This window comes from Primulina tabacum, chromosome 12 (assembly GCF_025594145.1).
Source record: "Primulina tabacum isolate GXHZ01 chromosome 12, ASM2559414v2, whole genome shotgun sequence".
NCBI lineage: Eukaryota > Viridiplantae > Streptophyta > Magnoliopsida > Lamiales > Gesneriaceae > Primulina > Primulina tabacum.
The window spans coordinates 35,572,953-35,586,141 of NC_134561.1; the positions used below are offsets into that span (position 1 = coordinate 35,572,953).

Consider the following 13,189-nt stretch of genomic DNA (forward strand, 5'->3'; position numbering starts at 1 on the left):
GAGACGGTCTCACGGATCATATTTTGTGAGACATATATTTTATTTGGGTCATCAATGAAAAAACATTACTTTTTATGCTAAGAGTATTACTTTTTATTGTGAATATCGGTAAGGTAGACCCGTCTCACAGATAAAGATTCGTGAGGCCGTCTCACAAGAGACCTAAGCAGAGGCAAAAACATGTGTGAGACGGTCTCACGGGTCGTATTTTGTGATACAGATCTCTTATTTGGGTCATCCATGAAAAAATATTAATTTTAATGCTAAGAGGATTACTTTTTATTGTGAATATCGGTAGGATTGACTCGTCTCACAGATAAAGATTCGTAAGACCGTCTCACAAGAGACATACTCTTAAAAAGAAGACAAATAATTATATTTTGAACTGATATACCTGCATTATGTTTGGGTAGATACAAATCGATATTTTTGCTTATAATAAATATGTTTTGGTTTTATGCAAACAATAAACTTTATATTATAATTAAAACTTTAATTTAAGGTGTTTTATAATTAATTTATTGGATTTAAAACTCAACTAAATCATTAATAAAAATAAAAGAATGATTGTTATATAAAAAGAATTACAAATAAATTTGACAAATGGAATTAATTCCTCATTTTCCCTTAATTGGCACAAAAATCCATCTCCCACCTTAATTGCACACTACAGAACCAACCCTCTCCTGCCTAGCCGGGTAGGTCTGTTCGTCTACATTTACGCACAAATACTCATCTATACATACAGCCCCTGCGTCTGTGTGTATATATATAGATACATATATCCGTCTCTCCTCCGATCGTCCTTCTCCAATGTTTCAGAGTAAGTTTCCTTCTCTCTGTACTCCACATTTGTACTTACAATCGATCAGCCCATGCGTTTATGTGCGCGGATAATTGCGAATTTATGCATGCTATCGAGTAGATTTGGGAAAATCTGATATGGTTCATAAGAAGCGTAGTATCGCTCCTCGCTCCAAGGCCTCACAGGCACAATCAGTGGTGGCGGCGGCGGATGTCGTAGATATCGCCGCCGCCGCCGCCGCCGCAACTTCTGACAATCCTGCAGCTGTTGATTTTGGTGCTCCTTTACCCGACCATTCCCCAAACCCTGGCACTAGGACACAGGGAAAATCTGATACCGGGGATTTGGAAAGTGATGTCACCACTGCAAACCCTTCTTCTGCATCCTATGTTTCGATAAAGGCTGAATGCGAGCGGTCTCTAACGGCTTTGAGGAGGGGGAACCATACCAAAGCCCTGAGGTTGATGAAGGATTTGTGCTTGAAACATGAGAATTCTCCATTTTCTGCACTGATTAACCGTGTTCAGGGGACTGTGTGTCTGAAAGTGGCCTCGATTATTAATGACCCAAATGCTAAACAGCGCCACTTGAAAAATGCGATTGAGAGTGCTAGGAGGTCCGTGATTTTGTCCCCTAATTCTATTGAGTTTGCACATTTCTATGCGAATATGTTGTATGAGGCCGCAAATGATGGGAAGGAGTACGAAGAGGTGGTGGTGGAGTGTGAGAAGGCCTTGAGCATAGAGAACCCCTGTGGACCCTGCGAAAGAGAGTTTGCAGGAGGAGAATCAACAGAAAATTCCTACTGCTGAGGCTCGAGTTGCTCATGTTCAAGCTGAACTCCGATCTTTGATTCAGAAGTCAAACATTGCATCTATCTCGACTTGGATGAAGAATCTTGGCAATGGAGAGGAAAAGTTTCGGTTGATTCCGATCAGGAGGGCTACTGAGGATCCAATGGAGCTGAGATTGGTTCAGGCTCGGAGGCCAAACGAAATCAAGAAGGCGACCAAGACTCCTGAAGAACGAAGGAAAGAGATAGAGGTTAGGGTGGCTGCTGCTAGGCTTCTACAGCAGAAGTCCAATTCCACTAATTCGGGGAATGATGGGGACATAAGTAATAACAGTAGCAAGGGGCTGGATTCTGCTCCAGGGTCGGGCCAGAGAGTAGGAGAAAGAAGGAAAAGTGGCAACGTGAGGAAGAATGCGTCGTCAGCAGAGAGAAGGGATTGGGTCCAATCGTATTGGACTTCGATGAGTTCGGATAAGAAGAAAGACATTCTCAGAATTAAAATTTCGGATTTAAAGGCACATTTCAGTTCGTTAAAAGATGGTTCACCAAGTGAGCTGCTCAATAAAGCCCTATCCTTTGGGGAGTTAAATAAAGCGTGGAAGTTTTGGATGTGCTGTCGCTGTGATGAGAAATTTTCCGATGCTGGTTCCTTCATGCAGCATGTTGTGCAGGAGCATATGGGTAGTTTATTACCCAAAATGCAGTCAACCATACCCCAAGGTGTGGAAAACAATTGGGCCGAAATGCTTCTTAACTGTTCTTGGAGACCTTTGGAGTTAAATGCAGCAGTTAGGATGCTTAAAAAACGTTTGAAATCTGAGACAACTGATTCTCCTGATGAGCCATTCCCCAGAAATGGCAATGATGATGCGAAAGAATGCTTTGTCGATACTTATTGCAATGAATTTGAATGGGATTCATCACCTGGAAAGAAGAAATTGGGTGATAATTGCAATTTAAGTACTCAGGATAGCAGAGACTTTGAAGATGTTGAGTGGATGGACTGTGATGGAGATCAAAATTGTAAGGAAAGTTTACTTTATGAAAATTGGCCTTTGTCTGATGACCCTGAGCGTGCAAAGCTTCTAGATAGAATCCATACTGTTTTCAAGGCACTCATCAAGAACAAATGTCTTGCATCTAGTCACCTTAGCAAGGTCATGCACTTTGCTGTGGAGGAGCTTCAGAGTCTTGCGTGTGGGTCACAGCTTCTTAATTCCAACGTGGACCAAACGCCTGATTGCATATGTTTTTTGGGTGCTCCAGAACTTAAAAAAATTCTGACATTTTTGCAGGAAATATTTCATTCTTGTGGTCTAGGTAGATATTCTGATAAAAGTAATGCCATAGATGATTCAAACACCAAACTGTGGGGAAATGACATTATGGAGAAGATATGTTTTAACCAAGATGCATCATTTTTGGTGCTTGATGAGCATTTTCTTCCATGCAATCTCAAACGCTTATCTTGTGATGATGCTGCTAACGATGATTCCAGTTCAACGGCTTCCTCGCATGTCAGCTATGATGATGGTGTTGTACTCGATTCAGAAGCGTTGTTATCCTGGATATTTACGGGCCCTTCAAGTACTGAACAATTGGCATCCTGGTCTCATGCAAGAGAAGAAAAGGCTCAGCAAGGCTCGGAAATTCTCCAGTCACTTGAGAAGGAATCTTATCATCTGCAAGGCTTGTGTGATAGAAAACGCGAACATATAAGTTATGAGGAGGCTCTACAGGTTGTGGAAGATCTATGTTTGGAAGAGGGAAAGAAAAGAGAGCATGTGATTGATTTTGACCATAGAAGTTATGACTCTGTCCTTAAGAAAAGGCGAGAAGAGCTCGTCGAAAATGACAACGAAATCACCATAATCAGCTATAGATTTGAGTTGGACGTCATAACAAATATTCTAAAGGATGCAGAATCTCTGAATATTAACCAATTTGGCTTTGAGGAGACTTCTAGTGGCGGAACATCTCATCTTTGTGACCTAGAATCTGGTGAAGAAAATGATTGGAGAACAAAAGACTACCTGCATCAGGTGGACTCTTGCATAGAAGTTGCAATACAACGACAGAAAGAGCAAGTTTCTATTGAGGTTTGGTACATTAGTCGCATTTTTATTATTTGTTGTCAGTCATGTATCTGCATTTCTGGTTTATCTCACATTTTTATGATTCAGATAAGCAAATTAGATGCAAGAATTATGCGAATAGTTACGGGGATGCAGCAGTTGGAGGTTAAGCTTGAGTCTACTTCCACACAAGATTTCCAATCAGTCTTAATCCCTCTAGTAAAGTCATTTATGCGGGTAAGTATCTCACAGCTTTTTGTAAAATCTATATGAACTCTACTTGTGCCTTCTTACACGAGTGAGATGTTTATTATTCATCTTTTTGCAGTCTCGCTTGGAAGATCTGGCAGAGAAAGATGCCACAGAAAAATCTGATGCTGCCAGAGAGGCGTTTCTAGCTGAACTTGCACTGGATTCAAAGAAGGGCATTGGTGTTCGAGTTGATGTTTTAAAAAATGTGAATGACAGGACGAAGGATAAGAAAAAGAGCAAGGAGAGCCGCAAGAACAAGGATACAAAGGTTTGAACTGAAAAAATCTCCTATTTATTGAACTCTAGGATACTGGCCTGTTTAATTGTTATTGATTCTGGTTAATGTTTCTTCAGGCTACTAATCCTGATGAACCACATGATCAGATTGCTGAAGAGATGTATACTTCTCCTTCTCCGGCAAAACATATTAAGAGCACTATTTTCTTTTGTTTCTTGAAGTTTCGTTTTTTGCATTGCTATCTTACTTCAGATTGCTTCCCAGTGCATATCACGAGGAGGGTCCGGGGTCCGAAATCGATGTTCATGAGATTGATGATGCCTTGCTACTACAGGAAGAGTACAGGCGCATAATTGAACTTGAAGCCGAGGAAAGAAAGCTTGAAGAAACTTTGGAGTATCAAAGGCGAATAGAAAACGAGGCAAAACAGAAGCATCTCGCGGAGCAAAATAAATTTTTTTCGAAAATATCTAAAAAGGCCGAAACAATTTCAATTTCCTATACTAACACAAAGAACAATAATGATGAGAAAGATGCCACTGAGCAATTGACAACTATTAGGAAGGTAAGGGTTCATTTCTCTTGGTTCCCAGTTTGTAGGTCCAAAATTGGTTGGATTTGTTTCGAGTTAAAAATGGTGTTGATTATAAATTTTTTGTTAATCTGGCTCTCTAGGAGCCTTTGATGCGGGAGGATGGGTTTACTAACATTTCTGAAGGTCTATCATCAAAGAACAAGGCTTATGGGGATATGCTGAAAACTGGTTGGTGTTTTGATCTTATTTTCCGAAAGTATATTAGCCCTTTTATTTATGTCACTTTGGCCAAATTTTTATAAACATGCTATTGGATAATCTTTCTTGCAGTCTTAGAAAATGGTGATAATCCACAGGATGAATTATTTTCTGATCGGCCGCCAGGAAGGAGAGGTAGACGGCATAAGGGCCTCGCTAAGTTGAGTGATGCAAAGCATGCACCACTGACAACAGAAATAGAAGAAAATGATGTTGGTCAATCAGTGCCTGGACAAATTCTTGTTGCTGACGGTGGTAAACAGTTTTAACAAAAAGTGGTCTATTGATCTGATTACGTTTCGTTACCGTCGGTGGAAATTCTATATTTTTATTCTTACTGCAATTTGTTCTTTATCTTTTTTTGTGTGTGTGTGTTCGTTCTTACAATCTGTTAGCAATTGAGTATTTACTAGTCTAAAAAGCTAATGTGTAATTGTGTTATGGAGTCCCCATGTTTTTTATTTACAGCGGGTAAAGATGAACAACAGCTGATATCTATCTTTTTGGTGCTTTTGTGCTGTTTTGAAATTTTTCTTGCCTATCATGTTAAGTGTGGTGTTCTATTTTCTTCCACTGGATTATCTTGCCTTTCCTTGCGACCCTCCTCTACAAGGAAACAAACTGTTGGATGGTGATGAAATAAATGTTAAAAGAATAACATTTCTTGTTATAGTTGCAGTGTCTTGACAGCCTGAGATAGATGATAAGTGATTTGCCACAAATTTGTGGTGACAATGCCTTCATTTATTTTTGCTGGACGCGTTACCTTCGTGGAGGAGGAATCAGCATAAGACAGTTATTATTGGTCTCAGTTTTATGCATTCTGTCTATTTCAACCGAGTCATTAGGAGCATTTTTTCAAATATGAAAGAATGCCACTCTCAATTACAACAATTTAAGATATTCATATCGTTACAATTAAATATGTGGTTGCTGAATTCTGTTTAGCATGTGCTAATAAAATGATGTTGTAAATGTATTTTGCTCTAAAAATGCATTCAATAACATATTTCCATCATTATTTTATCACTCTTCTCTGGAAGGCTACATTTTAGATGGATTGTGGAGCTACTGTTCTTATTTGCTCATAACTTAGGTAGAAGTTGATGCAAAACCACTAGTGATTATTCAAGTTGAGGATGCTTCACACCCTCTTCCTGCACTGATTAGCTCTACTAGTACTAATCTATTTGTTAATATCTGTGATCTTTTTAGTACATTTTTGCTCTTAATTTATGCCTTTTATGGCTTAATAAACTGAATCAATTATTATTATGGTTGAAATTTAGATAGCCCTCGTTCTGTAGAAAGTGGGGCACAAACATTGAGACAGCTTCAGGCAGAGGATGATGATGATGAAGAAAGGTTTCAAGCTGACCTTGAAAAAGCTGTACTCCAGAGCCTCGGTAGGTGTCCTTTTTTGTTTGTTTTCCTTTTTTGTTTATGATTCTAACTCTACTCAGGAGTTTCCAAGAATTTTCTTTTTGATCATATTTAACATACTTTTGACTTTTATTGGGTTCTTTTAGAAATATTGAGGATACTCTTCTTGCCATGTTGTGATCATATTTTTTATGCCAAGAGGAATTATATCTAATGAAACTTTATTTTAATTCCCACATATTCCCTTGGCCTTTTTCTTGCTCCAGTTTGTTGTTTGGAGTTTTTAACATCATATGTTTATTATTATATTTTGAGTTCTTATCTTTCTGCATTATGTTGTTGCATGTGTCCCTTCATCATCAGTACCATTGTTGTTGTACAACATTTATTCCTAATATACTGGTAGACGGGTGTGTGGGATTTGTTTGAAATTAAATTCTCATTTAGAACCAAATGATTTTGAATTATGATTGATTACGTAGGACCAAGTAAATTTCAGCCCTCTTGTTCTTTTCGTTGAATATAATTTTAATTCTTTTGTAGTCATTATCCACCTCAAAACTATGTCTCTTGGTCAATTGAATGATTGAGGAAAACTATAAATTTGGGGTTGTGTGCTAGTGAATATTTGTTAGTATTACCAACCCAAAATTTCTTACTTTACTGAAACCACTAATTTGTCTTCTTGATCAGTGCAAGTTAGGCAGACGAGAGTACATATTTCATTATTTTGCAACTTGTTTATATACTTACATGTCCAATATCATCTGCCAGACACATTCCATGCACATAAAAAACCTCCGTCGATGTCAAGTTCACCAATGCCACAAAAGAAGCTGCTAGAAATCAGTGACAGTGAAGTTAGGGTGGATGGTGTTAGTGGAACAGATTCATATGGAACAGGGTTAACAAATGATGTTGGCGAATATAATTGCTTTCTCAATGTCATAATACAGGTTGGTATTTGAACTATGCTATTTAATTCTTCACTAAATATGTACAGTTTCCATTTGTTTGTAGTCTTCAAGGTGACATCTTCCTTGAATCTGATCCTGTCTCTTTTTTTGTCAATGAGTCCTTGTGGCATCTAAGACGATTTCGAGATGAGTTTTTGCGGAGGTCATCTTCAGAACATGTTCACATTGGTGACCCTTGTGTTATTTGTGCCTTATATGTAATCTTCATTGCTTTGAGCGTGGGATCTACTGATAACAGAAGGGAAGCTGTTGCTCCTACCTCTTTAAGAGTTGCCTTGAGCAAGTTGTACCCGGAGAGCAATTTCTACCAGGAGGTGAAGCCACCTGTTGTTACTATGAGATTTTTCATTTCTGATTTTAGGGCTTTACATTTTCAATACATTTTCATGAAACACAAGAGCTCAGAAAAGCTCAGAAAGTAGTTCAAATATTTAAGTTTGTCAACGCTGCAGGGTCAGATGAATGACGCTTCTGAAGTGCTGGGTGTGATATTCAACTGTCTTCACCGATCATTCACTCCTGTACCTTGTGCGTCTGATACGGAATCGGAAGATAGCAACTGCACAGGTTCTTGGGACTGTAGCAATGGCTCTTGCATTGCTCATTCAATATTTGGAATGGACATATTTGAGAGAATGAACTGTTACAGCTGTGGCTTGGAGTCCCGATATCTGAAGTACACATCTTTCTTTCATAATATCAATGCGAGTGCTCTCAGAACAATGAAGGCATGTCTTTTTTGACCTAAGTATTGTGATAATGCTTATGCTTATGGTGCTTGTGGTATGGTGAAATTAGCTTTTAAAATAATGTGTGTGATTTGAAAAGCATTGATTCGTGCCATAGTTATTTGGGGCGCAAGGTGCACTAAGGTGCCTTGGGGCCCGAGGCGCAAGGCGAAGCACACGCTTTATTGAATAAAGCGCATTTGACACAAATTTTAAAATTAACATATCTAAAGTAATTTATATTATTTAATTTCACAAAAATAACAACAATATAGTCAAAAATCTATTAACAGATAATGTAGCATAAATCATAACAAAAAACAAATCCAATCATCAAAAATTCATTAGTAAGTCATAAGGTCATCATAATATATCAAGAAAAAAATTTCAAAAATCTAAATAATCAAATTCATCCTCATCCTCCTCAATTGTATCATCATCATCATCATCTCCAGAAGCTAAAGCTCCAGAGATTGGAATGTTCGGCAGCAGAGAGGGAGATGCAGATTGCAGACGCAGAGGCAGAGACGCACAAACACAGAAAGAATTTGAAGCAGAGACGCGCAGAGATGCAGACGCAGGAAGAATTTGAGCGAGACCGCAAGGGATATGAAACGTATGCATGCATATTGCAGGGCTTTTTTAAACATTAAATAGGGACGAGCTTTGTTATTGGGCTTTAAAATTTGTGGGCTTGAATTATTTTATATTATATATGTACGCCACAAGCGTAAATGCGCGCGCCTTTCAGCAGCACCGCGCCTGGGCATTAGACGCCCCCCTGTTTAAAATGTTGCTCCCGGTCCTGGATTATTGCGCCTGGGTTATTACCCATGCGCAACGGGTGCGTTTGGGCGCAACCAGGCGCTCGCATTTTATAACTATGATTCATGCTATTCAATGGATTAGATTGTTAATGTTTTACCCTGCAGGTTATGTGCCCAGAGAGCTCCTTTGATGAGCTTTTGAACCTTGTTGAGATGAATCACCAGTTAGCTTGTGATCCAGATGCTGGTGGTTGTGGAATGCTTAATTATATTCACCATATTCTCTCTACTCCACCACATGTTTTTACCATAGGTAATTCGCAATTTCATGCAGTAACCCTGCTGTGGTTTGTTTATTTGTATTTTTGTATTATACTCTGTACATGCCAAAGAGTGGGCATTGCTGCTTGTAATTTTAAATGCAATTCTTATTTTTTGCCTTTAGTCCTAGGTTGGCAGAATACTTGTGAGAGTGTTGAAGATATAACAGCAACATTGGCTGCCTTATCTACTGAGACTGACATCAGTGTTTTGTACCGAGGTCTTGATCCACAAAATAAACATTCCTTGGTATCGATGGTATGCTGCTCTGAATTATTTGGAATCCCAATTTATTTCTGGCATGGTCATCTGTATATTTTGTGAGAAAGTGATGATCATGTTATTTGTTGCACCTGATGATGCTATTAATTCTTTTGCAGCCTACAATAGTCTTCTGTAGAGATCATGAAACGATTTTTTTTTCTTTGTCCCCTATTTTGTTTAATACGGTGGTGGATGTCTTGGGGAGGCTGATTGATAAGGCCAAGGCCATGGTCTTAATTAGAGGGATGGAGGTGGGTAGAGATAACTCATATTCAGTTTGTGCACTTTTCTTTGTCAAGAAGGAGAATTATGTCAGATTTTTGGAAGTTGTGAGGGTTAAAAATCAATTGGGAAAAGAGTGTTTTGTTGGGTCTCCATTGTGAAGAAGAAGTAGAGGAGTTAGCTCAGTAAATTGGGTGTTGTAGAGAGAAATAGCCAATTAAGTATTTGGGGATGCCTTAAGGAGGAAATCCATTAAAAGTCTCGTTTTAGGAACCGATAATCTGTCAAAAAAGTTGGCAAGTTGGAAGAAAGCATTTCTGTCAAAAGGGAGGGGGGTTGACGTTGATTGCAACAGTTCTGAATGCTTTGCCGATGTATTTCATGTCTCTTTTTAGGGTATCAAAGGGCATAACGGAGGCAATGGAAAAGATTATGAGATTTTTTTTAGGATGGAGCTTACGGTGAATCACATGGTCATCTGGTTGCCTAAGAGCAAGGGTGCAAACCCAAAAATTGAGGGGGGTTGGGTATTGAAAATATTTGTTTGAGGAATAGGGCTATGTTGGGGAAATGGTGGTGGAGGTTTTACGCAGAAGACAAGACATGGAAAAAGATTATAGTGAGTAAATACGGGTTACAAGATAATGGATGAGATGCGAGTTTAGCAAGAAACGTGACATTCAGATGCCCATGGAATTTATAGATCTTACCCGACTTTTCATCAATTAGTGAGGACATTGGTTATAAGAGGTACCAAGGTCAGGTTTTGGGAGGATATGTGGTGGGGCGATTTTTCCTTTCGGGATCTTTATCCGTCTTTACTTCAGCCTTCTTCGGTTCATAATATGCCTATATTTCATTTTGCTTTATTTGATAATTCGTCCTCTTCCCCATCATGGGACTTGCATTTTCGTAGGGTTTTGAGGGATGAGTTGTGTGAGTTGAGTGCGTTATTAGGAGATTTAGATAGGATCAAGTTGATTGAAGGGGTAGATGATGTCGGAGTGTTGGGTGGGGATCCGTCAAGTCTCTTTTCGGTCAAATCTTTATTTGAATCTTTATTTTCGAGCGGTAGTTTTCTGCTTTTCCATTTTATAATGTTATTTTGAAAGCTCCAGTTCCAACAAAGATTCAAGTATTCTCGTGGACAACAGTTCTGGGTAAGTTGCCTACCTTGGAAATGATGCAAAAGAGATGAACCTCATGTGATTTGTGCCCAAATTGGTGTGCGTTGTGTCATAATGACAGGGAGACGCAAAATCATATGTTGATTCATTGTACATTCATGAGTGGGTTGTGTGTGAGAGCTTTAGAAGAACTGAGATTGATTTGGGTGGTGCCGAAATCAATGCAAGATTTATTCGATACAGATTTTGGACAGTCTCTTGGCAAGAGAGGCAAAAGTTTTTGGAAAGTGGTATGTGCGGATAGAGAGAAATAGAAGAATTTTTGACAACATTGAAAATACGAGGAAGAGTGTTGGGAAAAGATTAAGAACAGAATATCTACTTGGATTGGATCTCATGCAGACTTTCAGAACGTCTCAGTCTCAGATTCATTGAGAGATTAAGCTCTTGTGTATTACTGATAGGTCTAGGGTTTTGTCTAATATTTTGTCATGAGTGGATTATTAGTCCGCTTATTGTAATTAAAAGCTATTAAGTATTTAATAAAATATCGTTTCTTAAAAAAAAAATGATGTTACTTCATATTACTCTGTTTATCGGCCCATAAAAAATTGTTCGTATGCATTTTTTTTAATTGGATGTTGAACCAAAATCTTACTTTATTTAATCTAAAATCAATGGTTGTAGTCAATCCAAGCCATGTTTTATTTTTCACTTGTTGAACCCCAGCTGTCCTTTTAGCATTTCCTACAATTCGTGTTCTTCAGTTGATTTTTAATTGATGTGAATGCATGGTTTCCGTTTTTTCAACATATTTTTTTCCCCCACAAAAACAAAGATCTTGATTTCTTATCGACAAGTTTCATTGTTTGACTTCCAGCGAGGATGCCAATTTACCTAGTTTGTTTGTGTTGCTTTGGGTCTCCTTTTTAAAGGTTTACTAATTCTGGGACTTTTAGGTTTGTTACTATGGGCAACACTATCACTGTTTTGCCTACAGCCGTGATCAAGAACAGTGGGTCATGTATGATGACAAAACTGTGAAGGTAAAATTTCCTAATATGTTGAATCTCCTGATATAAAGAACACATATTTCTGAATGCGTTCTTCGTCTATGATCTGTAACTAGGTTGTCGGTGGCTGGAATGATGTTCTTACAATGTGTGAAAGAGGCCACCTCCAACCCCAAGTCCTCTTGTTTGAAGATGTAAACTAATTTACATTCTGAAGATATGAGGTTAGCTACCGTTCGATGTTGGATCTAATGATGCATTCAATCTCATCTTGAACGGGCTTTTGAGCTAACTGATACAAAGCCCAGAACTGTATTATAGAATAGTGGAGGCTTCCATTATACAGCGAAGTGAAGAAATTCAAAAATTATTCAGTGAAAACAGGAAAATCTGTGCTCATTATGATGCTCCATGATGATCCCAATTTGCTGATACGGATACTGTCTCACTGAGTGATCATCCGATTCTTGTTGAAGTGGAGAGCAAGGGTCAAGAACAACGGACTTACTTGGAATGGTAAAATAAACTCTATCCAATAGGCGATTCTCGACGGTGACCTTTTGCCATCTTTCTACAAATATCACGATTCTGGACGCAATTCTTGTACTTGGCTCCACATATCCAACTATTTACCGATACAAAGTTGTGAATAGACAAGACTTTGGCCTCTTGGAATCTGTTTCCTGCTCACCTGAGTACAATGATTCCCCTCTCTTATTTTGAGAATTTTTTTTTTGCATAGGCCATTGTCAAGAATTTCTGCTTGTCGTCATAAAGACACTATTTTTTGCAGAATTAGAGACTCTTTGCAAGAGCTTCTAGTTTTTTAAGGGATTTTTTTAGAGATTATAAAGAAGTGGTTGAGAAAAAATAGATAGCGTTTGGAGATAAAAGTTCAAAGTTAATATAAGCTAAAGTTGAATGTGGAGACAAAAAATGTTTAAAAGATTAATTTTTATTAAAATAACATTTTTTAAACTTATATAACATTTATTTTTTTAATTATCCAAGTTTTGTATTAACACAATTTATATATTATTATAACATACTGAATATTTTGTATCAAAATTAATTTATCTTGATATAATATGAATGTTTGTTGATAAATGGAAATAATAAATGATTATTGCGTTATTAAAAAATTGCTTGTGAAAATAGAAAGCTAAGTTTTAAAATCACAACTTTAATTAGAAAATAGAAAGCTAAGTTTAATTATTATTTTATGGATTGTGGTGTTATTATCAAAACTTAATGTGTGTAAGTAGGAAAAATATTTAAAAAGGATAACAAGTGAATTTTGGGATCCTAAGATTTTTCGAATCATAAAATATAATTTATTGAGGTTTGTTTGATGATCCAGCCTCTTAATACTTCATAAATTACAGTAACCAATTTCAGATTTCAGGCTACATAAATGATGGGTTTTGAATT

General features: G+C 37.7%; 1 protein-coding gene across 1 annotated transcript; it reads left to right on the forward strand.

Annotated features, from left to right (window-relative positions):
- The first annotated feature begins 638 nt into the window (after window positions 1-638).
- On the forward strand, window positions 639-12,491 carry LOC142520137 (uncharacterized). Its single transcript, XM_075623136.1, is given in 16 exon segments — window positions 639-1,551; window positions 1,553-3,697; window positions 3,782-3,910; window positions 4,002-4,193; window positions 4,280-4,323; window positions 4,416-4,728; window positions 4,839-4,926; window positions 5,029-5,211; window positions 6,246-6,362; window positions 7,114-7,295; window positions 7,415-7,630; window positions 7,769-8,044; window positions 8,977-9,124; window positions 9,257-9,390; window positions 11,705-11,791; window positions 11,875-12,491. Coding segments are annotated over 16 exon segments (4,950 nt in total). The 5' UTR covers window positions 639-942; the 3' UTR covers window positions 11,962-12,491.
- The last annotated feature ends 698 nt before the right edge of the window (window positions 12,492-13,189 follow it).